Genomic DNA, 22,367 nt, shown 5'->3' on the forward strand with positions numbered 1-22,367 from the left:
AATCAATGCTTATGCAAGTGTTGTTACGATTTAATTTTAAACCATGATAGGAAAATAATATAGAGTAATATTATATATAGAGATATATTATCGTGTGCTCTGTATGTAGAAAATTAATACATCTTCTTTAAAAATTAATAATAGGCCATCTAAATTCAAAATCTAAATTGTTCAATATGATATACACTACAAAGTAGTCTTAGAACTTAAAATTTATATATTTTGGTTGTCTCTGATTTAATCATTAAGTAGGTGTCTAAATGGATGGTTTTAATAGTATGATACTATATTTTACTATAATCTAAATTTCTAAAGTTGGTGAATTTAAATTTACCCATGTTTCAAGATATATCAATCATGATTTATAAAATAAATAATGATCTATATTTCCTATATGTATTTTTACTATACTAGTGCAATCGATATTGCCCATTTTGATGCCTACTTGGCAATAATTTTAGAAACTATAAAAATATATAAATTTTAGTATTTTAGTTTCTAGGTTTTTTTTGATAATGCACATCATGTTCAATAATTTGAACATCAATTTTATGATATGCTCAAATATAATATATATATATATATATATATATATATATCCAATTTTAGTGATTTTTCTTTAGGACATAATTGTGGAGGTAGGACATCCGGCGATTGTGTTATGATTTTCTACAAATAGTAACAAGGGCAATTAACAAAGGCCATAACGTGATAACTTGGTAACATATATGATAACTCACACAAATGTGTGCTTTTTTTTCTCCTATAAATAATGTTACTATATTATTATCTATAATTATTTATATATATGTATATTATTTTTATTTTTTATATATTATATATTATATTTTTTTGTATTTAATATTTACCTAGCACGTGCAAGCCACGTTATGCAATAAAGCGGCTGCCCTAATATCGAACCGCTTTATCACGCCCGCACACCGTCGCTCGTGTCTGTTTTCGTTTATTTGGCCCTCTTTTTTCGATCCGCCACTGTTCGTCCAGAGAGGAGAACCAAAGGAGAAGCAAAACCCTAGCTTTTTCTTCTTCGTTCCCCTCACCGAGAGACCAAGAATGGCCGACGGATACTGGAGGTACAGCGACCCGCGCCACCAGGCGGCGGCCATGGCCGCTCCCGCGGCTCCCCTGAAGCGCGCCCGCCCCGATTACGCCGGTACGTCCCCCTTCGCCCCCGGATACTGCTTCGCTCTTGTGCTTTATAGGTTTTTTTTTTGTTAGGCCCTTTCATCCAATTCTATTTCTCGATTTGTTTGTTCTATGTTCTCCGCTATCCGTTAGATTCACTAGGGTTTCCTTTCGTTTTTATTCTTATTTTTTATGATGCCTGAGATTAGTTTTCCTTCGAATCTACCTATGAAGGGGTAGTTGGGCGAGTTCTTCACATGCTATGGAGATAAGAGTGGATGTTAAGTAAATTGGTTCGATTAAAGATTTTTTTTTGTTTTTTAAAAAGTTATTTTTTCGATCGATAAAAAGTAGATGGAATGCCGGCGTACGTTATCGGTTGGATTAAATTGATGCTATTAGTGGGCTAGTTATGGTGTGGAGTTTTGGCTGAAAATTTTTGGACCTATTACTGTAAATTTAGCTATGTTGGATTTTGAGCAGATCTGTTACGCGGCAGTCCAAATATCTCTATTCTTGTTGATCTGGTCAAGGAAAATATTGGTTGTGCACGTGTTTTCAAATAGGTGAAATCCATTCCTTTTGTTGTGGGGGAAGATTAAATTGAATCTGAAATAAGAACAGACAAGATTGCTCGTGATGAATATGGCAAAATTTTGTCGTAGTAGCCTTGATTTCGTTTCAGGGGTGTCTTTTTTTTACCCAATGAAATTTCTTTCTTTGTGTTAATAGTTTTGTGCAAGGACATGAACTTGGATGCTGCTTGAGATTCTAAAGGTTTATTGATTATATTTTACTGATGGCCTTTTGCATCCATGTTGCACACCATTAATTTTTACTTAGTGTTATGATTGCTGCAGTATAGACCTCTCGGTATTCTACCATATTAGTACTATATTATATTTTTAACTTATGTCTTCCTTACTAGTTACGAAGCTGGAGGTTTGCCTCAATTTTTGACATTCTTCATTTTTTTGTAAAATCTGATGAATGTTATCTGGAAACTGAAATATATTTGTCATGTTTGATCGCTATGGTATCCATCAATATTGAGTGCACAAGGTGAATGCTAGTGCATTGGCAGACCTAATTAGCCTCTAAAATACTTTATCATAACTCTCATTCAAAATGATAGATGGTCTGGGTCAATGATTAAAATGTCGTGTTCTGGTGCTGTGCAACCTTGGCTCCGACAGAGTATGTGCCTTGCTGTGTAGTTCTACCACGTGGTGCGCACTGGACAAGCAACATGATAAGCACTGACACAGCTGGCACTCTGCCAGTGTGGTGTGCTATTTAGACACTGGTACGACACATGTTGTGCTGTTCTGTTCAGCACTTAACGATCGCATGAACCTTTAGTATAGGAGAAGATCCATATTGAATGCCCCAAAACATGTAAACTTTTCAAATCATTCTTATAGCTACTTTCTCAAATAGCTGCTTAAGATCAAACTTTTGCTTTTAGTCAATATATCTGAGGATGGTAAGGGTCATTTCCTGAATATGTAAACCACTTCCTTAATTCTAATTGGTCCCGGATGCCTCAAAAAATTTCTACAGAAGGTCTGAATCTTTTGTCTCTTCTGACTTTCTTTCCTTTTATCTTGTAATTTCACATTTGCTTACTTTCCTATATATATGTACTCTTATTAGAGCTTATTTGTTTCTTGTCTTGAATGCACATATTGTCCACGAACAAAGAACATTCATAAATAAGTACTTGCTATACTTTCATATAATGTTTTATAGGTTTACCTAGTCATGACATGCATTAGAAGACAGTATGATATTTTATATTCTTTTAATGCACCATGCATGTGTAATGAGTTTTCCCGGATATCTTTGGAGTTATCTGCAAGAAATTTGAAATCCAAAGATGATGGCTTTGTGAACCCAAAGGTTCTTGCCCCCATTTTACGAAGTCATACACCTTGCATAACGTGGCATGCAACTACATCAAACTTTTTTTTGCTTTTTCCTGCTCATCGCACTCATATTTTTGCAGATGATACTCTTTGTGTTGCGGGAATATATATGCTTGCATGTTTTGAGACCCTAACGATGCTAAAGAGTGGATTCACTCTTTATAGTTTCTAAATGGTTGATCTAGAACCTAAGAAAAAGGCTTATGAACCAAATAAACTAACTTTTCTGGCTTCCAGATTATTTTGTTTAAGGAAAGAAATCTTTATATTCAATGAAATCTGTATCACTAAATTTGTTCAATTAGACAGATGAAAGTAAGAAATTACAGTGATAGAAAATGACAGATGGTGGGAGAGAATTGAGGATGTCATATTACTGCTGCTTCCATTTGATTGCCTTGTAGCTCTTTAGTACCCTTGTTGTCCGGTCTGCATATAGGAAGATCCTTAACTAAGTGAGAAGTTCTGTAGTGAACTCCTCCGGTGGCTTGTGTAGGGTTCTGGGATGGTATCAAGTTGATTTTTGAGGGTTTTTAGAGATCTGCATGTATGCTTCTCTTGCTTCCTGAGGCATGTTTGGTACTTTTGAATGTATTTAGAAAATATGGAGGTCTTTTCTTTTCTTTTTTATGAGGAGAAGGAAAGGCTTAGCTAGATTTTTTTCAAATTTGATAGACTGATCAATGCGTTTAGATAGAGAAGAAGTTTTGGAATTACATTTTTTATATGGGAAAGGGGAATGAAGAAATGCCTATCATATTTGGAGATTTTCAGGCCTTGTGTTTATTATTTATTACCTTGTACTTAAAAACTGAAGAGCAGGGTGGTAAACTTGAAGAATGAGATTTGAGATTGTTAAAGATCAATTCTGTTGATAGTATCAGTTATGGGTGAGAGTAGGAGCTAGTTTGAATAGATTGAAGACTTTAATTAGTCTTTATGCCTTGGATTTTATGATAGTATGGTTGATTGTTGAAATTTTTGGACTGGCATTCTGTTATTGTCTTATTAATATGGAGTGTGGATGGACTCAATGATTTAAATCTTGTTGAATGGGATGTTCCTTTTTTTCTATGGAATGTGATGTGCTGTCATCATGCCCACTGTCCCAGGTGTCCTGGGACAAGCTGAATGAGATGTTGGCATAGCGGTTGTCCTATCCCAACACCTAGGACTATGCCTCGTCTCGATGTCCCATGGGACAGCCCACCAAGACTTGAATTCTTGGGCGGAGCATTGTACTTATTGTGGAAGTTTTGGATGAATTATATGCATAGATACTGGAAATATATCTCATAAAATAGGTTACTACATAAATTATTTTAGAACTACTCTTTTTAACCAAAAAAGAGATCATCTCGAGAAAATTTAAACATCCATGACTAAAGCTGGGATCCTTGTAGTCTGTGTTATTGTTAGCTTGGCCAGGGAGAATCTCAAGGCAAGAACTGTGGAAAGGTAAAGAAAATATGAGAACCTAATATTAAGAGCCCTTGCCTACATAGTTTGCTGGGCCTCCTAGAACCCATTTGTTCAAATTATAAGAACTTGCTCTGAAGGAAATATCCTTTGTCATTTGCATTATGCTGAGTGCCGTAGTTCATCTGTTTGTACAGAAGATATAAGCTTATTCGTTTCATAGCTGTTTATGAAATAATCTGCCAATGAAGGGTCCATCTATAACAAAGTTGCCCCATTGATGATGTGTTTGCTTGCCAATATTCAAAAATGCCACATTCATGCATTGAGTTGAGATCGTTGGGCTGTTGGAAAGATGCATAATCTTCCATTCCTGTTTTCTTCAAATGGTCATTGGGAAAAAAAAGAGAAGGGCTTCCAGCAGAAAATTAAAAGAGGAGACTAATAGATGACCGCCTATTGAAACAAATAGTGTGCATTACTCTCTGATAAGAACATTGAACATGCAGTGATCTGTATCAATTTTCTATAGATGTGTTCGAGGTATACCTCTGAGGCAAGCCATTTTGCAACATTTGCTTTATAGTTTGTGCAGGATGGAGTCTACAAGTTGGGACTTATGTAGAATTTAAGATTGGTGGGTGAGTCCTTACTTAGCAGTCATTTACAATGATGCTTTTATTTTATTTTATTTTTATTTTTGCCTAGAGGCCAGCTGCTGAGTTTCAAGCAGGAGCCTTCGAATCTTTTGGGCATCAGCAACCAGCAATTGGTGTTGACTTATTTAAATGGGCCTTTACCTTCATTATGTTGTGGAACGCCTTCACTTAACGGGCATTGGATGAACTGCTTCTAGAGTTGCTGTACCATCAAGATTGCTGTTATCCAAGCCTTGGGGTTCTTGATTTTACTAGGATATTTGAACCCAGATATAAATCTCTTAAAGTTTAGTACTTTACTGGACATATTGGAATAAATTGGCCTATAGCTAGATAGACTTGTATGACATTCAGGGTTGATACTGTAATTTTTTGATTATTGCCAAGAATACTAGTATTAGATATGGGCTGGTTCTAGCTGACCTAATATCACTACATCTTTCCAAAAGTGTGGTCTTAAACAGAGCAGAATGGAGAGAAAGGATTCATGCAGCCAACCCCTACTAGTTTGGGATTAAAGCTGAATTGAGTTGACTGGCTCTAGCTGCATTTACAATGTTAACTTTAACATGAGCTTGTATAGATGGGCCTACCTAGAATGATTTTCTGGATATTTTAAAAGTATTTTGGGCAAAATTTTCTGAAGGCATTTTAAAGTGTAGAGGCAATGTCTTGAAACTGTATTTGGGCTTCGGACTTAGTGAAAGGTTGACATGATGCTGGGTTTAGCCTATTAATTGAATTTAGCAAATTTACCAAAAGTGGTGATCAGGAGAAGTTACGTAGCTTTGGATGTGGAAATTGGTATACTAGTGTACTTGATAGACCTTTTTTGATAGCATAATTTGGTAACTCTCTTTATTGCTCTCTTGCTAGCATTGTTCTTCCTTCCTCATCAGAGTTGCATGCTGAATGGTTTTGCTATAAAAGGTATCCAGTGACATGCTGACATGTTTCTTTTGGTGCATATTTGCTTTTCCCTTTTATGTTTTAGAAACATTCCATAGAAGATGATTTTAGATATTGGTTTCCATGAATGCGTTATTTGAATTGTTTGCAGAAGTTTTTAGTATTAATGAGATTGTTTTCCTGTTCTTGAGTCCATGCAATTGATGATTCAGCAGATAAGCACAATGTCATATCTGCTGTGCAGATTTTGAAGTTTTCATTGTTAGTTAATGCCAATATGAACGAAAAAAACAATTTACTTTGGAGCATGGTAAAAACTAAATTATAATCTTAACATTTAGGTCTTATCCTAGTTATTTGAAAATGTATGATAATTATAAATTAAAAGAATGCGGCATTCTTTGTATCTACTAGCGTTCAGGTCTTAGTTCCATTGCACGTGTATCAAACTAAAAAGTGCTGCACTTGTTTTCCTAACAGTGGCTGTACAATGTTGATTTGGTAATTATTTTTGTAGGATATAGTCTGGGAAGATGACAAAAAGCTTTTGTTGGAATCATGAAATCATTGTTGGGAGAGTGCTATTGTGATATTGGAAGGTCGATGAATTTATACTAATTCATGATATCAAACAATATGTGAATCCATTGGATGTAATGGTACTCCTTTGAGAAGTCATAATGTGGGTATGAATGAAGCCAACTAAGAAAAGAGATATCTAAAATGATGCCTAGGCTGATTTTAAAGTGAGATTGCCCCATCCATTTAGAGGATGGATTAGTTTTGTCTTCAGCAGTAACACAATCTAAATTCAATAAACCAACAACATCAAAGGAAATGCTGCTGGTAGATTAATGCTTCTGAAATTATCTGTGATGATCTGTTGTGATGTCAGGAATATTAGAATCGTTCAGCTTGAAATTTTCTAATCATTTATTCTAAGGAAATTTCGTGGTTCATGTTTAATTTAAGTGTTATAATAATCTATCATTTGCTTTATCTGCTGATTAGATGCTGCAATAGTGCAGTTGCTGCCTGCAACTATTTCTGGAGAAGGAAAGAGATATATTACATGCACAGATTAAGCTTAACTGAGACTATTGTGAATATTGTTTAATTGGGAAAATAGAATTTATCGACATCGTAGTATTTTTGCTCTATGCTAGGGTGTGCAACAAAACCAACCAAACTGCAAAATCGGCCTGAACCAGTTATTTAGGTTCGGTTTGGATCGGATGGAAAATCCACATTCGATTTTGGTTTCGGTTTGGAATTTTTTTGGAACCAAAAAAACCAGCTCGGTTTCAGTTTAAGTTGGAAAAAACAACTTAAACTAAACCGACCCGCATATATACTATCTTACCTGGAATGGGCAAGCCAACCCAGTGCACCAATCACACCCAAACCCAGCATAACGCTTGAATCGAACCCAAACCTGGTGCTACTGTGCTTGGCAGAGGACCCATGAGGATTCTTGTTTTAAAGTGAGAAACTTTCATTTAAATAGCCATTGTGGGACTAAATAGAACCAGCTCCTTCAAACCTTTTAATCCTAACACTTCTAAGGCGTTCGATCAAACATCAATGGCCTCTATCACCTAGGCTCCAATATATATATGATGGCTATTGGTTCAGTTCCCATAAACCCTCGCCGTCCCCTTCATGCTCTTGCCACCCCCACTCTCCTTGCTGCTCTGCTTTCTTCCCTTCAGAAATTGCCGCCTCTCTTGCGGCTTCCCGCAAGCCTCCAACCATCCAAGGCTGAGCCCTAACGCCAACCAATGATCCCCCTTCTAAACCCTCTCCTTGATCTTCCTCGTCGCCCCTCCTTCGATGGCCACCGCTGCCACCTCATCCTCCCCCACCAGGTGCAGACTAAGCACTTTCTCCTCCTTCACTAGGAGTTTCAAGGCCGGCGTGAGGAGATAACTCTCGTCTTCTCCCCCTCCTTGGCCTCGGTGCCTTGCGAAGAAGCCGGAGTGGACGAGCAGGCGCATTAGGCTTTTAAAGGCGGGGGTTCTGGACGAGGGGATGGAGAGGGAGGTGGTGAGCTCGGAGAGGGTGATGGGCTTGCCGTGGTTGTGGAGAATGTCCAGGATGTCGAGCTCAATGGCACACTTGAGGGGCATGAATTTGATGAAGTTGAGGGTATGGTTCAACCGGCTGCTTCTCCTAGGTGAGTTCCATCACTTGCATGTGTGCTAGCTAGTTTTCTCTAGACTAGGGATCTACTAAGATTAATTTTGGTGGTCTTAGACTTTAGATCTACATATAGCTAGTGGGTTAGTTCGTCCATAAGGAATAGCAGACATTGATATAGGTCTAAGTATAGACTTTAGGTTGACCCCTTCATCTGTAGCAGCGTCACCATCTTTGGCACCATCACCAACCTCTTCTACCTTGTCCACCACCTCCTCCAATTAAACCTAATAATCCAAACCAAACTGAACTTTTCAGGTCAGTCTGAACTGGTTTTCGTATTAGGTCAGTTTGGTTTTGGTTTTAGTTTTAAGAAACCGATTTAAGTCAGTTCGGTTTCAAAAATACTCCTAAACTGACTTGACCCGAATCGTGCACACCCCTACTCTGCACGGAGAATCATTAATAAGATATAATCAAGATGTAATACTTTTATCAATGATATGCTAGTTTTGTAGCATGTATTCCAGAAAATTGTAGCCCATGATTTTTTTATGGGCAAGCTGGTTGATGATGAGGACACCCTTTCATGTGCTTTGCTCTTTTTCTCAGTTGGGAAGTGGTCTGCAGAAGTGGTGATAGAGATATTGATCCTGAGAGGGACAGATGGAAGGGTACATGACTCTGTTCAATGGGGTAGGGGAGATAGAAGTAGATAAGACAACAGATGGTTGTTTAGTTTAGAATTTTATTACAACCTGAACTAGTCATTAAAAGGTCAATTAGTTGGACCATAGTGTGGATCAAATTGCTTATCAGATTATATCTTGTGGTGGCAAGGTCAAGCACGACCTACTTCTTCTGACTTAAGCTTGATCCTTGATAGTAGATAGCCCCTTGCTGCAAGTAGTAAAACATCATGTCAATTTGTATCTTTCTTTCTTTATTTTTGGTTTGTCTCATTTTGGAGCTGGATTTAATTTAATCCTTGTGGAGCCTTAATGGCAAATACTGGTAGTTGGATAAACACCACAGCGTTGTCATTTATGTATATGTTGATCACTTCCAATTTCATTATGCTTTATTATGCACCAGCAGACACACTTAGAATTTAGAGAAATGTAGACCTTTATTTGTATTTTTGTATAAGAAAGTTATCAAAATTTGTGTTCCTTTTCTTTTCTATGCTTCGTCAGAAATGACATGCTGGCCTATCTCCTGCATCTTTTCTTCCCGAGACAATATATGCTTGTATGTCTACCTTATCTCAATGATTTGAGACCAAGGTGATTGGATGCCTTTTATTTCAGATACATTTTTGGTTTCCTTACTGTACATTTCTAAACCTTCTGATCCTTCTCTTACAGGTGACCTTTTTTTTTTCAAATTTTTTCTCTTTAGAACATTGCGATTATGGTTGTTCTTTAACCAATTTTAATTATACAATAGAATGATTTTCAATACAGCTTGGTCATAAAGATCTGATGTTCTGTAGTTTTATGGCTGTAAAGGGCCTTTTACTTGTGGCACACAACTTGCTCAAGAATATGCTGCCTCAGAAAGAAATATATTATTGAAATGGAAACTTATGTGGTGAATTTTTGGGGGCATTTGCAGATATCAAGAAGCAGAAATGACTGCACAGAACTTTTTGACATGTCTTCTTTTTTGAACCTCTTGAATTGTATTATGGCCTGTTTAATAAAGTGGTTGAAGTAACCCTCTTTTCTTTTGTAAAACATGGAACTTTTTGGATAATATACATGGTCTATATATGATTACATTTTTCTAAAGCAAAACAACTTGAGCAAAATATTCCAATCTATATTTACATTTTTTGACTGAAAGTTTCTGACTTTGAAGATATACCTGGTGGCCCGGAAATGCTTGGTTATTATTCTCGTGATGAAGAAAGGACAGGGCACCGTGCAATCAGAGATACTGAATCAATTGCAGCTTCCTATGATCGTTACTTACGCAATGGGGTATTGTTTTGTGAACGCTTAGCTATTTACATCTTTAGTTAAAAAGGCTAACTTTCAGTTGTTAACATTCCTGTAGGTTTCTTCTTTTGGTGCGGGAGAATCAGTCAGGACTGTGGCTGGAGGAATGACTAGTCATCCTGTCGATGATCGGCGCATGATGGGTGTTGGGGGAATGGATGGCCGGAGTGTTGGATATGGTGGTGGAAGGCCTGAACCTCCTCTTGGGGGAATGGATGGCCGGAGTGTTGGATATGGTGGTGGAAGGCCTGAACCTCCTCTTCCTCAAGATGCCTCAAACACATTATTTGTGGAGGGCCTTCCTGCAAACTGCACCCGCAGGGAAGTCTCTCGTATCCTTGTACCTATCTCCTTGTAACATTTTGTCAAGTATTTTCTCTTCTGCTGTTGTTCCTTAATTTCTTTCTGCAGATATTTTCCGTCCCTTTGTAGGTTTTCGAGAGGTGAGACTCGTAAACAAGGAATCAAGACATGTAAGTTGTATTTGCTAAGACCAAATTTATGTCAGTAAAGTATTTCTGTTTGTTTGTAGCTTCATCCTTTTATCCCTTTTGCAGCCTGGAGGAGATCCACTTGTCTTATGCTTTGTTGATTTCTCCACCCCTGCCCAAGCTGCAGTTGCTTTGGATGCATTGCAAGGTGAAAACAACAAGCTTATTACTCTTAATACGTATGTTAGATATGTACAATCACATTTAGTTGCACATCTGCATTGCTGCTTTTTAATGCTCTTATTTGTAATTGCATCACTGCCACATTTTCATTTGTTTCTATACCGTACATTATATACCCACCATATTTTTCAAGTTATTTTCCTAGTCTTATCGAGATTCCCTTTCAATTTGCTGGTTCTACACTATCTAGTTTTCTGCTAGATTTTACATTTCGAAATTTTATGTTGGTCTGGATTCATTAGAAAGCATATTCAAGATGACCGGCTCAATTTTGTACCATAATTTTCCACTGAACTTGTTTCTGCCTGTGGATTTCAAATTTAAGATCTTTTGATCTGCTGAAGTGTGCTTATCACCAGATGTTTTAACATGTCCCACTTGTCATGGTCTAAAATCCAAGTAACTTGTGTCTGATAAAAAATTCAGGGGAAACTTGAATATGATGTGAATGCAATCTGGATAGGAAAGACAAGCACGATTTCTCTACCATTCTTTAGAATAAGGCCTTAGGCCTGGTCACCCTTGTCAGACTGAGTATGAGATGGACCACATATAATGGAAATTTCTTGTTTGGAACAGACGTGCTGTTTGAGTGGGCGATCATCTATGGATGTGAGTGTTATTGATTGTAATTTCAGTATAAGTTTGTCCTCCACTAGAGATTGATAAAGTTCCTGATAGTAGTTTCTGTCCATCTTTATTCGAGTTCTCATCTGATCTGTCTAGGTTCTTTCCATTTTGCCTGCCTGGGGAAGTGCTTGTGCTATTGCTTATAGTCTTTCGGCTACTTCACATGCCTTTAGTCTTCTCTCCTATTGACAATAGTTGAATTTTTGGCATGCAAACATGGCCCCTATACTGTGTGCTGATTCTGGCGAACCAATTAGCTAGTCAAGTTTATGGATGTTTCTCCGCCGCTATCAAGATTTTAAGCTGACTGAGAACTGAGGCAGAACTTACTAGCCTCTTTGATTAATATATATATATATTCAACCAAATGGAAGCCGCATGATTGCTGCGACAGCATCCATAGGATGAACTGTCTTATAACATATTGCTTGAGTGAACTGATGATTGGTGAAGAAGTAGCCTATAAACTGGTGCTTGAAGAAGTGTAATTGTATCAATCTCTCTACAATATGGCTTATCTGGGTATATGCACACATAGACCGGGTATTTATAGTGACCGGGTATTTATAGTGCGTTATGTTGCATTATTCGCATGTTACAGATCCGTTATGTTCCCGTGCCACGCAGTCCCGTACACAACGTAAAATAGTTACGATTCGGTTTTGCAGGTTATAAATTTGATGAGCACGATCGAGAATCAGCCAATTTGAGGCTGCAATTTGCTCGCTTTCCTGGTCCGAGGTCATCTGGTGGGCCTCGTGGAAGGCGTTAAGTTCTGGGATTCCCTTTTACAGGTGATACGAGAAATACATGCGTTTTTCCATAAATTCTTCATGCGGCTGTAAAATGTGCTTGAGAATAGCGGTGCTGCATTACGATGACAAATTGCGCTGAAACCGTTCGTTGGTCGTTTCTTGTAGGTTCGGAGGCTCCTGTGAGCGAGGGACTTGGTAGATTATCCATTCTGGTTTTCCTATGCTCTAGAGTTCTATGAACGTAGCTGCCATAGGCAGCTGAACTTTGCGGTTATTACAACGCGATGAATCTGTTATGCATCTATATAAATGTTACATGATACGCTATTGTGTCTATGCAGTTATAACTAAACACAGGACCATCTAAACATTGCTTTCTGTGGATCATATTTCGAAACAGCAACTAATATTTGTCTGGCACTAGCTTAGTACTTGCTACTTGATATGAATGGTTAAGATCTGATCTTTACATGCTGCCTCTTCCTTGTGGTTCACCTAATGAGCTTGATCCCAATTTCAGTTCAGCGATGGCACAACAGCAGGTGACATGAATTTGTCATAAGGAGTTACACTAATAGAACATCATGTGACCATAGTCTAGTGGTTAAGGTAACACCCTCAGTTGGCGGCGTATATTTTAGATAAATGGGTCTCAGTTATTGAAAATTAATGTCCATGAACAAAAATAGTTTTCTAGAATAACTAATAAACTCTAGTGCTTAATAATTGTAATACTTACAGAGATCACCTTTTGAAACTTCAAATATTACAATGTGAATTTCTACAGACATAATGTATGCATTATGATATACTTGCATACATTTAGATATTTTTTATTTTTTTAACATATATTTAGAGATCGCACCTCTTGGGCACCCCTTGATAATTTGTAATGGGATAAGTGAGGTTATGTCATCTTTTTTCCAGGTATAGTGTTTGGAAGATCAGAAGAAACCCTACTTTATTTTCCTCAATTGTCTTGTCTGTCAGATCACAATAAGGGGGAAAGTGATTTATATGTTTTTTTTAGGGTTGGCCATATGCGAAGCTGCATGTAGGTTGGCTTGACCTCTGCTAGCAAGGTCGTGTTTGGTCAAAACTCCACCTGTTGGCAGCTTAGAGGTAACTGATAATTAACAGAGGATAGGGGAAGGTATATGAGGAGAGGGGAGAGCAGGTAACAGGATGTAAAAGTGGTGGGCTTGCCAATGGATTGGATATGGATTAGTTTGGGGTTTATCTGAGACCAATCCATTTCCAAGAAACCTAAGATGATTCTCCCCAGTAACGTGATAAAGGTCGACCTCAGATCAAGTTTTTTAAGATTGGATATCCAATTCAAAACTTGACTTCATCTGGCAGTCTCGGACAGTCATGGAGAAATTGATCTCCACTGGCCACCCACTGCCGGCAAGAGCTGTAGGAAAGGTGAGAGAGAAAGAGAACTTGCTATATTTTTGGATTTGTTCTCTGGTTTTTAAACCTTGGGGTGGCAATCTTGTCGAGCAGCAACCACCTAAAACACGGCGGAGTGGGTCCAGATGCGAGGGGATTTGTAAGAGGACAGAGAACATTTAGAAGCAGCAGTTAAAAACATTTCTGCGTTGGATGACATATTAGGTCTCATAACATAGCATATTCTGGGTGTGATTTCATTATATATTGTCAAATATTATGTATATTATATATTGATGATACTCGGTGAATAAGGAACCATAAAGCCGAATCCAAATAGTCGGGAAATGGCTTGATGGTTATGGTTGTAGCTAGATGATATATGGACAAAGTAATGTATTGTTATCAGATTGGGCTGGAATGGATTTGATTGATCATGATCCAAGTTTTGTTGCTTAAATTGTTATGCTCATTGTTGAATCTAATTTTGTCAAACCTTCATCAACTGTCCGGGGAGTGGTCCTAGATATGGGGCCAAACTTAAGTCATGTGTCTGACATTCTTATCTTCTGCTGGGGATGTATTGGATATGATGCCAGGTAACATGCACCCCCTGTGAATCTGTACCATCATTATGATCAGGATCATATGTCCGATTTGAGAAATCTGAATCATTTGTAAGTAATTTAAAAATAATTTGGTGAATTTGATGCTTAACAATTTTGAGTAACTAATGATTGTTCTCCCGCCGTGATGAATTATTTTCATTTTTCTTTCTTTGTTATTAACGTCAGCTGGTTTGTGAATTTCCTTTGTTCGAAAGGTGAGCAATGCTATACTCAGGAAAATTCAACCAATAACATGACTGGAGAAGTATGATTATTTACTACTTTGTATAGATATATGACTGCAGGTGCAGGTTAGGAACTAGGGTTATTGGGTATTCCACAGATGTGTTTAAAGTATTGTGCAATGCGTGATATGTTCACCCAAAAGAAAACAATGCATGATGGTAGCGCCCAGAAAGAAATATTCATCCTGGCGTTTGCCATGTTTCTGGATCATGTTCTTGGTAAAGCAGTCTCTGAAGGAATCTATGGATTTAAGCCATGTAGCTGTCTGATATGGTTCCCATTTTAATGTCAGATCATCAGGTTACTAATTTTATGTGTTCATAGCCTTTTTCTACTCTGATTGTTCAATTAAGATATCCTGTCCCGTGATTTGTTCTTATGTTGCTTATTACTTTCTAATGGAACGATGTGGAAATTTATTTTCTGATGGTAATCTTCCCCTCGTGCTTCCTCGCATGATAAATGGCAAGGTAGGAGGATGGATTTGTCTGCTGTGGATTAGGATTCTGCATATGGTTTGCAGTATTCGGTAATCTTGTGTAAGTTGGGACAAAGTTATCCTATCCACAGATTGAGAATTTCAAAATGAAGCAGCTTAATAGCGCTCTCATCAAGTTGCTTGTTTTTGCTGGCTCTATCATAAGGTGACTGCGGTGAGTTAGATATGATTCCGTCGTTGCAGAAGGCAATATTCAGCAAGGTGGATTTTTTTTTTAATATCCAATGAGAAGTTCCTCATAAACAAATCATACTTATAATTTTTACCAGATAGCAGTTGTGGAAGTGCCTACCGGATTCTAATGATTAGCATCCATTGCATATGAGGCACATCAATGGGGTTTTTATAATATGCTAACGCCTAGTGCTGTTTGATCCAAGATATTCTTCTTCTTCAGGCAATTTGATATATTTGGCATGGAGAATGGGCTTGTTAATAGGATCAGTCTCCACCAACCATGATTTACTCTTGCTTGACATTGGCCTCATCAATTGACTAAAGAGTAATGCCATCTTCGCAGCGACACCAATCGACCATGCTTGTATGTAATCTACGGGCCCAAAAGTAAATGAAGATGAGGTGTTAAAAAGCATGGTCCTTACAGGAGCACCAAGACGTTCTTCTATCGAAGTTATTGGGTCGGTAGAGTTACTGCTAGTGCCGTGGATTCGAATATTTTATAGCTCAATGTTCTCTACCTGGACACAATCATGAGTAGGAATGAAAATAGTTTTCCTTCCAAGCCATGTTCTTTCAGCCAGGTTCGTGATTTGGTAGAGTTTCTGCTAGTCTTGTAAGCTTTGAACATCTTATAGCTTAATATGCTCGACTTGAACATGATCACGAGCAAGCATTGAGCAAGCATGTATACATGCTTTCTGGGAATTTGAAATATATTAAATTGTAACCTCTGAGAAAATGAGAACTTAGACATTCTACTGATCATACTTTGGCATGGAAAGAAGAGAGAGCCTAAACCTTGGTAAAAAGAGTTACGGATATTCCATCAAACGCAAAGAAACCCAGTGTAATTCTTGGATGTGAAAAGAGTTGATTGCCAGAATATGATATTTTAGTTAGCTTTGTTTGTTAAACGTCATTAGGAAAATAGCTTGGTATTACCATCTTTGGCTAAGAAGTCGATGCTTCAGTTAAATATTCCTGTGGTTCTTGTACTCAAGGATATAAGAGACGAGTTTATTATAGTGGGCTAAATAGGACCCCAATCGAATTTACATGGGGTCCCATTAGTGGGTCTTTCACAAACCTGTTTCAACTCCAGACCAACCAATTCAACTCCAGACCAACCAAATACGCAAAGTGATCTCCCGTTGGGATGAACCGGCCAGTTGTTGCTATACATGCAACCAAGGTAATATTTTCAAGAGAACAATATAATGAAATATCTTCATATTATGCTATAAGTTTTATTTGTATGAATACTAAAAAAAACTTTATCGCAAGACTATTCAACTTCTCATTTCTTTAAATATTTTAGTGCGCACAGTTTGTGCATATTTCTTTATGTAGAGTTCCAAGACTTGATAATTTAATTGAATATCTTGAAGATAGCCAGCATGTTAAATGGAACATGCTCAACGATGCTTTGTATCGGCAAATTTATTTGAAGATTGGCACTTTTATAATTGGATACAACCTTTTAGAGTAATTTTGTCACCCTTAGCTTTCTTAAAAGAGATGAAGCCATACGATGCTTACAATGATGACACCAAGTACAGATCAAATATTGTTGTTACATTATGCAGTTGAGGAGTCAATGTAGCCAAATATTTCTACCTTACAAAAGGATCCACAGAAGCCCCGTATGAAGCTGAAGTTTCATATACGATTTTGTAATAGCTATAGGAATAGTGATGTTATTATCAATTATGATTATCTAATAATTTAAGTATAGTTGATATGGTTGAAGCGCTGCAAGTTTGACCATTAAGCTGACAAATTATATGATGGAACTATCAAATACTACAATTTCCTCTCAATAATCCATAGCTTTTCTGAAGAAGGATAGCTAATTTCACGAAGCCCTCAATTCCTTCGAGACTGATTGATATGCCCCCAAATGGAGGAGTATTCTTTTACGTAATTCATTCATTCACTATCAACATCATATTGATTGATCAGTGATTAACGAATCCATCTTTCACACCAACGAGGAAAACATCACCAGCCTTTGGGCCTCAACTTTAACAGTCGCAAGTTTCAAGGTCTTCGAGTATATTGTTGTAACCATACTGCTAGCTTGCATTTTTGAAATACAACCTCAATATCACAATCACTATAAAAAATAACTAAATAATTTTTAGCTTACAAGCCAAATATAATTAAAAGTGTAATCAATAATGTTTGTAATATATGGTGCAATAATTTAGAGGAACGAAATTCAGACAAACTAATGCTTATAGGTGGGTATTTGTTTGAGGATTAATGGATAACCTTGTTAAAGAACATTGTAAATTAAAGTGTACATAATAATACTGCAATGCTCTATGGGAAATTAACTAATACATTTGTGAACTCTTTCTTAAATCAAGCAAAGTGAAGAAACAAGAAAAACAAGAATAAGATAGAAAACACTACCTTCGAAGAAGCTAACCAAGATGCCTTAATATTTCTAATGATGTACTGATGCACAAGCATTGCTTAGATAATAGTGATGGTGCCCTCATTACTATTAGGATTGAATAAAGTGTTTGATAGGCTTGGATCTTATATGATCTTTATTTTGCAGTAGAGAGATTTGCATGATATCCACCTATTCCAGGTTTTGCATGAAAATCTCTACTTTGCCAGAGTTGAAGATTTCCAAAATCACCAAGTATTCTGAATATGGTTATTGCATATATGGTTCCCTTGGACCAAAAAGGTTATATCGAATGGAACATGGAATGCATGATGCAACTTTATTTTGCATATATGGTTGAGTTGGATAAAATAGTTTATGCTGCATGGTATGTGGAGTACATGATGCATAATTTTCTCGTATATATGGTATATCTATTCATTCCAAAAGGGAACAAAAGATATTAAAAATTTAATAATTGCAAAATCATATTCAGGTATTTCTGCATCATGGACATGCTACTAGAACATTTGTACATGTAATAAACTGGTTGTAAATGCCAAGCTAGAACACAAAGTAATTAAGCCTAATTGAATTTCCTGGCTCATTATATATGTTGAAGCAAGCAAAATGGTTTATCTAATGCACAAGTATAATAGAAAAAGGGGAATGGGAGCGAGGGTTTGCTAATTAGTCAAGAAATTGTTATGGATTTGTCTAACTAAATATTTTCTGAAAAATGAAGTTGCAATACCTTCTTGAAGCATAAATCTGACTATCAATCAACCGTGATTTTTCTGATTACTTGATAAATAGTGTTCGATCAATTGATGGGATGATCTGATGAAGACAGATGGCATTCTTAAAATTTGACAACAGAGAAATCTATTGAGAAGAGTTGGTCATGGAGAAAACTAACCCATAGAAGTCAAATTTGGAGATTACTATCAAAGAAAAAAGACATAAAAGAGAAACAAGTATAAACAGTTTTCTGATCATTTTTTTTGAATGAATTAATGACACATGATACCCTTGAAGTTTGATAAAATACCATGTGCAGAAAGTAAGTGATAGAGAAAACTAACAATGAAAGATAAATTTGGAGAAAACTACCAAGATATCATACATGAAAGTCACCACGAAAAGAAGTTATTCCTGTAAATAACTATCTGTAGATAATTATTCATGAAAGAAGCTTGCAGGCAGTTTTTCTATAAATACTTAAGGAGGTTATCAGATGAAGACCTCCATAGAGCTCTGAATAAAACAATGGCTTGAGATTTCTACATTGATAAGGGCCTTTAAGCTTCTTGTAAAATCATGAACTTGCTATCTGCTATGTTTCACTATTGTTTGGATCCACCAATCACCCTGCAGATTAAAAATAAACAGGTCTGACGAGGCCAAAATCTAAAATCAGCATAACTCTACTCACCAAAAAGATTCCTGTAGCTTCATCAGCCCATTCATTAAAAATCTACATGCATTCTTCTGCATCAGTTTCTCCAGCAGACATATATTCTAATATATAACCCGAAAATCCTGAGAGGCTCTTCCTTTATCTGTCTTCACAATTTGGACAGGCCCACAGCTCTTGCACTTCTCTTAAGAAAACCTTCACTCTTGACATCTGACCTTCATTTTTGTTTCAACCCTTGGTAAAATCACAGACACCCAGCAAACACTATTTCCTCTTTTGTTACAATGTGCATGTAGTGTGTCAAGCTCCAGTGAGATTAAAACACCACTCCATCAGCCGGATTCAGGCATACTCATCATGTGCAAAATTACTGAAACTATTTTTCTCTAATGCAACAACTCGACAGCATTCTTCAATCGTCTTCAACATATTAGTCTTGCAGCTATCCATGCATTGCAAAGTCCATCAAGATGAACAGATCACTCAGCTTTCAACCTGGAGATCCAAATTGGGAACATAACCAAGAAGCTTCATAATCGCTGTAATCTCATCCAGCAATCCATATATCTCTTTAAATCTAGGATGGGATTTATCCTCCACAAGAAACTTATGCATGCTTCCTCCTAACTCAATAAAGCTATATCCAGCTGATTTCTTATGTTGCTTCCCTTTCATCAGCTTCCATACTTTAGCAACACAATCCCACCTGCCTGATGATGCATATATGTTTGAAAGAATCACATGGTTCCCTGGGTTCCACGGCTCAAGCTTAGAGAGGAACTCTGCTGCTATTTCTGCCAATTGGATCTCACCATGGAAACTGCAGGCTCCCAGTAGGGTTCCCCAAATCACTGAATCTGCTTCCATTGGCATACTTGTTATCAGACCGTATGCTTCTTTTAGTAGTCCAGCACGACCCAGTAGATCCACCATGCAACCATAGTGTTCTAGTTTAGGAGTAAGAGAAAACACTTTCTCCATGGATCCAAAGAAATGCTGCCCCTCTGCTACTAGTCCTCCATGAGTGCACGCTAAGAGAACACCGACAAATGTAATATCATCAGGGACAATACCTCTTGCCTATCATCAGATATGGATGTGAACACTTGTTAGTGAAAAGTTATTCAAGTCCAGCCATAATTAAAGGATGATGGACAATAAGAACACAAAGAATACGATAGAGGGTAGACCCAAGGGATATCTTAATCTGCAGAATGTACAAAATTTTTTAGGCACGATAACTTTCTCTTTAAAATCTAATGATGTTTGATATGTGATAGTCAGGGATTTCTTTTTGGGGGGGCTTCAAATTTATCCCACACATGCATCAAAAATTTTTCACAAAAACAAAGAGCTCAAATGCATCTCTTTACAGATGAGTAAACTACACATGCATCAATATTTAACATCCCAACCATAATGTTCAATCAACAATATGGGCTTGGCTTTTGTGAATCATTAGTCTCCAAGAAACATATATTTAATGGAGGCATTGTAAATAACCTCATTTCTTTTTTCAATCCTTTGACACATAGGTTCTACCACTTCTTATTTTTGTAATTCATGACTTATTTCCTTTCATAATCATGAAAAAATATAATTACAAACGGAGGAGAGAAGCTAGTTTTCTTTAATATAGTGCGCATATTTAAACAATTAAGTTAGTTCAAATGTTTCATAAGCCTAGAGCAAAAATTGTTCTGTACTATGAAAGAAACATCTCTCAACTATTCTTTGAAAAGAATAAACAGGATATTAGCACCAATCACAAATCGACAATTGGTAAGAAGCAACCAAAGAAACTTAGAAGAGAAACTTACCCTCATCTCATGGAAAAGCTCAAGAGACTCTCTCCACCTTCCATGCACCGCCAACCCCATAATCATCGAATTCCACGAGCACAAATTCCTCCGCTCGCCCAACTCATCAAACACCCATCTTGCACGCTCGATGTTCCCGCACTTGGCATACATCTCCACCAAAGCGTTGCTGACAAACACGTTCCCAATGAGCCCATTCTCCCTCGCATACACGTCAATCCTCTCCCCCAACCCCATTGCCCCAAGGTTCGCACAAGCAGGGAGGACGCTCGCAAGCGTCACCTCATTCGGCCTCAATTCGCCCTCCTCCCACATACTAGAAAACATCTGGATAGCCTCCTCATACCTCCCGTTCTGGGAGTAGCCGGAGATCATGGACGTCCACGAGATGACATTTCTAAGAGGCATCATGTCAAAGAGCTCCTTTGCTTCTGCGAGCTCGCCGCACTTGGCGTAGCCGCCTATCATGGAGTTCCAGAGAGCGAGGTCTCTGTGGGGCATTTCGTCGAACAGGCGGCGGGCGGAGGCTAGGAGGCCGGCCTTGGCGTACATGTCGAGGAGGGAGGTGGCGACGAAGGCGTCGAAGGGGAAGCCGGACTTGTGGAAGTGGGCATGGAGGGCGCGGCCGTGGGCGGGGCGGGCGAAGGAGGCGCAGGCGGAGAAGAGGAAGACGAAGGAGTGGGGGTTGGGTGGGTGGTGGAGCGGGCGGCGGCGCATGCGGGCGAAGAGGGCGAGGCATTGGTCGAAGGGGCCGCGGGCGGCGTAGGCCTGGAGGAGCTTGTTATAGTGGAAGGTGGAGGGAGGCGTGGGGTTGGAGTCGAGGAGGGAGCGGGCGTAGGGGATGTTGGGGATTTGGAGGAGCTTCAAAACGAGGAGTTGGGTGTAGTCGATGCCATGCCGGAGCGAGTGGGCGTGGATCTGCTTGATTTGGTTCATAACAATAATACTCTTATATAATTGGTTCAGCAATATATATAAAAACAGGGGAAGTGGGGTTTACCTAAAGTTTTTCTAACTCTGCGCTCCAAGATATATTCGGCCGAATTTTTCATTTCTTTGCGAGCTGTTGAGTTGATCTATAGAAAAGTGTTCCCCTTTTCACTTATTCTTTTCGCGAGAACTTCAGGATTGGAGAAGCATTTGGAACGGGTGATGCCTTCATTTCAATATATATGTATATCGAAAGATTTTGACGCGCTCGAAGATATATTCGGCTAAATTTTTCACTTCTTTGCACCATAGGAGCTGTTGAGTTGATCTATAGAAGAGTGCTCCCCTTTTCACTTATTCTTTTCACGAGAACTTTAAGATCGGAGAAGCATTCGGAACAGGCCACGCCTTCATTTCGATACATATATATATATATATATATATATATATATATATATATATATATATATATATATAACTCTTCTTTTGGTTGGATTATTCATTTTGCAAGATTGTTTTGGTTGGAAGAGTAAGATGATGCCTTTATTACAATAGCAAGAGGAGATAAAAAATAATAATAAATAATAAAGCAAAATTAAGATACTT

At 37.8% G+C, this 22,367-nt stretch overlaps 2 protein-coding genes across 7 annotated transcripts; one reads left to right on the forward strand and one right to left on the reverse strand.

The window, feature by feature from the left end:
• The first annotated feature begins 943 nt into the window (after nucleotides 1–943).
• Nucleotides 944–15,925, forward strand: LOC103716719 (RNA-binding protein 1-like). Of its 5 annotated transcripts, none has more exons than XR_005506868.1 (8): nucleotides 946–1,174; nucleotides 10,064–10,185; nucleotides 10,262–10,535; nucleotides 10,615–10,676; nucleotides 10,761–10,842; nucleotides 14,257–14,333; nucleotides 14,448–14,480; nucleotides 14,557–14,938. XR_005506868.1 is itself a non-coding variant. In XM_008804834.4 (6 exons), exons 1-6 carry the CDS (start codon nucleotides 1,075–1,077, stop codon nucleotides 15,503–15,505), a joined length of 738 nt encoding a protein of 245 aa, XP_008803056.1. In that variant the 5' UTR covers nucleotides 944–1,074; the 3' UTR covers nucleotides 15,506–15,925. The 5 variants fall into 5 exon arrangements, 3 of the variants coding, with proteins under 3 accessions (XP_008803056.1, XP_038971547.1, XP_008803057.2); XR_005506867.1 differs by having other exon boundaries at nucleotides 14,571–14,938; XM_008804834.4 differs by lacking the exons at nucleotides 14,257–14,333; nucleotides 14,448–14,480; nucleotides 14,557–14,938 and adding an exon at nucleotides 15,408–15,925 and having other exon boundaries at nucleotides 944–1,174.
• Nucleotides 15,926–18,714: 2,789 nt separating this feature from the next.
• Nucleotides 18,715–22,214, reverse strand: LOC103716720 (pentatricopeptide repeat-containing protein At5g08510). 2 transcript variants are annotated; one of them, XM_039115618.1, is made up of 3 exons: nucleotides 21,832–22,212; nucleotides 20,832–21,749; nucleotides 18,715–20,091 (listed from the first exon to the last, which is right to left on the reverse strand). In XM_039115618.1, exons 2-3 carry the CDS (start codon nucleotides 21,546–21,548, stop codon nucleotides 19,495–19,497), a joined length of 1,314 nt encoding a protein of 437 aa, XP_038971546.1. In that variant the 5' UTR covers nucleotides 21,549–21,749; nucleotides 21,832–22,212; the 3' UTR covers nucleotides 18,715–19,494. The 2 variants fall into 2 exon arrangements, with proteins under 2 accessions (XP_038971546.1, XP_008803058.2); XM_008804836.4 differs by having other exon boundaries at nucleotides 20,832–22,214.
• Between the last annotated feature and the right edge of the window lie 153 nt (nucleotides 22,215–22,367).

Source organism: Phoenix dactylifera, chromosome 18 (genome assembly GCF_009389715.1).
Source record: "Phoenix dactylifera cultivar Barhee BC4 chromosome 18, palm_55x_up_171113_PBpolish2nd_filt_p, whole genome shotgun sequence".
Classification (NCBI taxonomy): domain Eukaryota; kingdom Viridiplantae; phylum Streptophyta; class Magnoliopsida; order Arecales; family Arecaceae; genus Phoenix; species Phoenix dactylifera.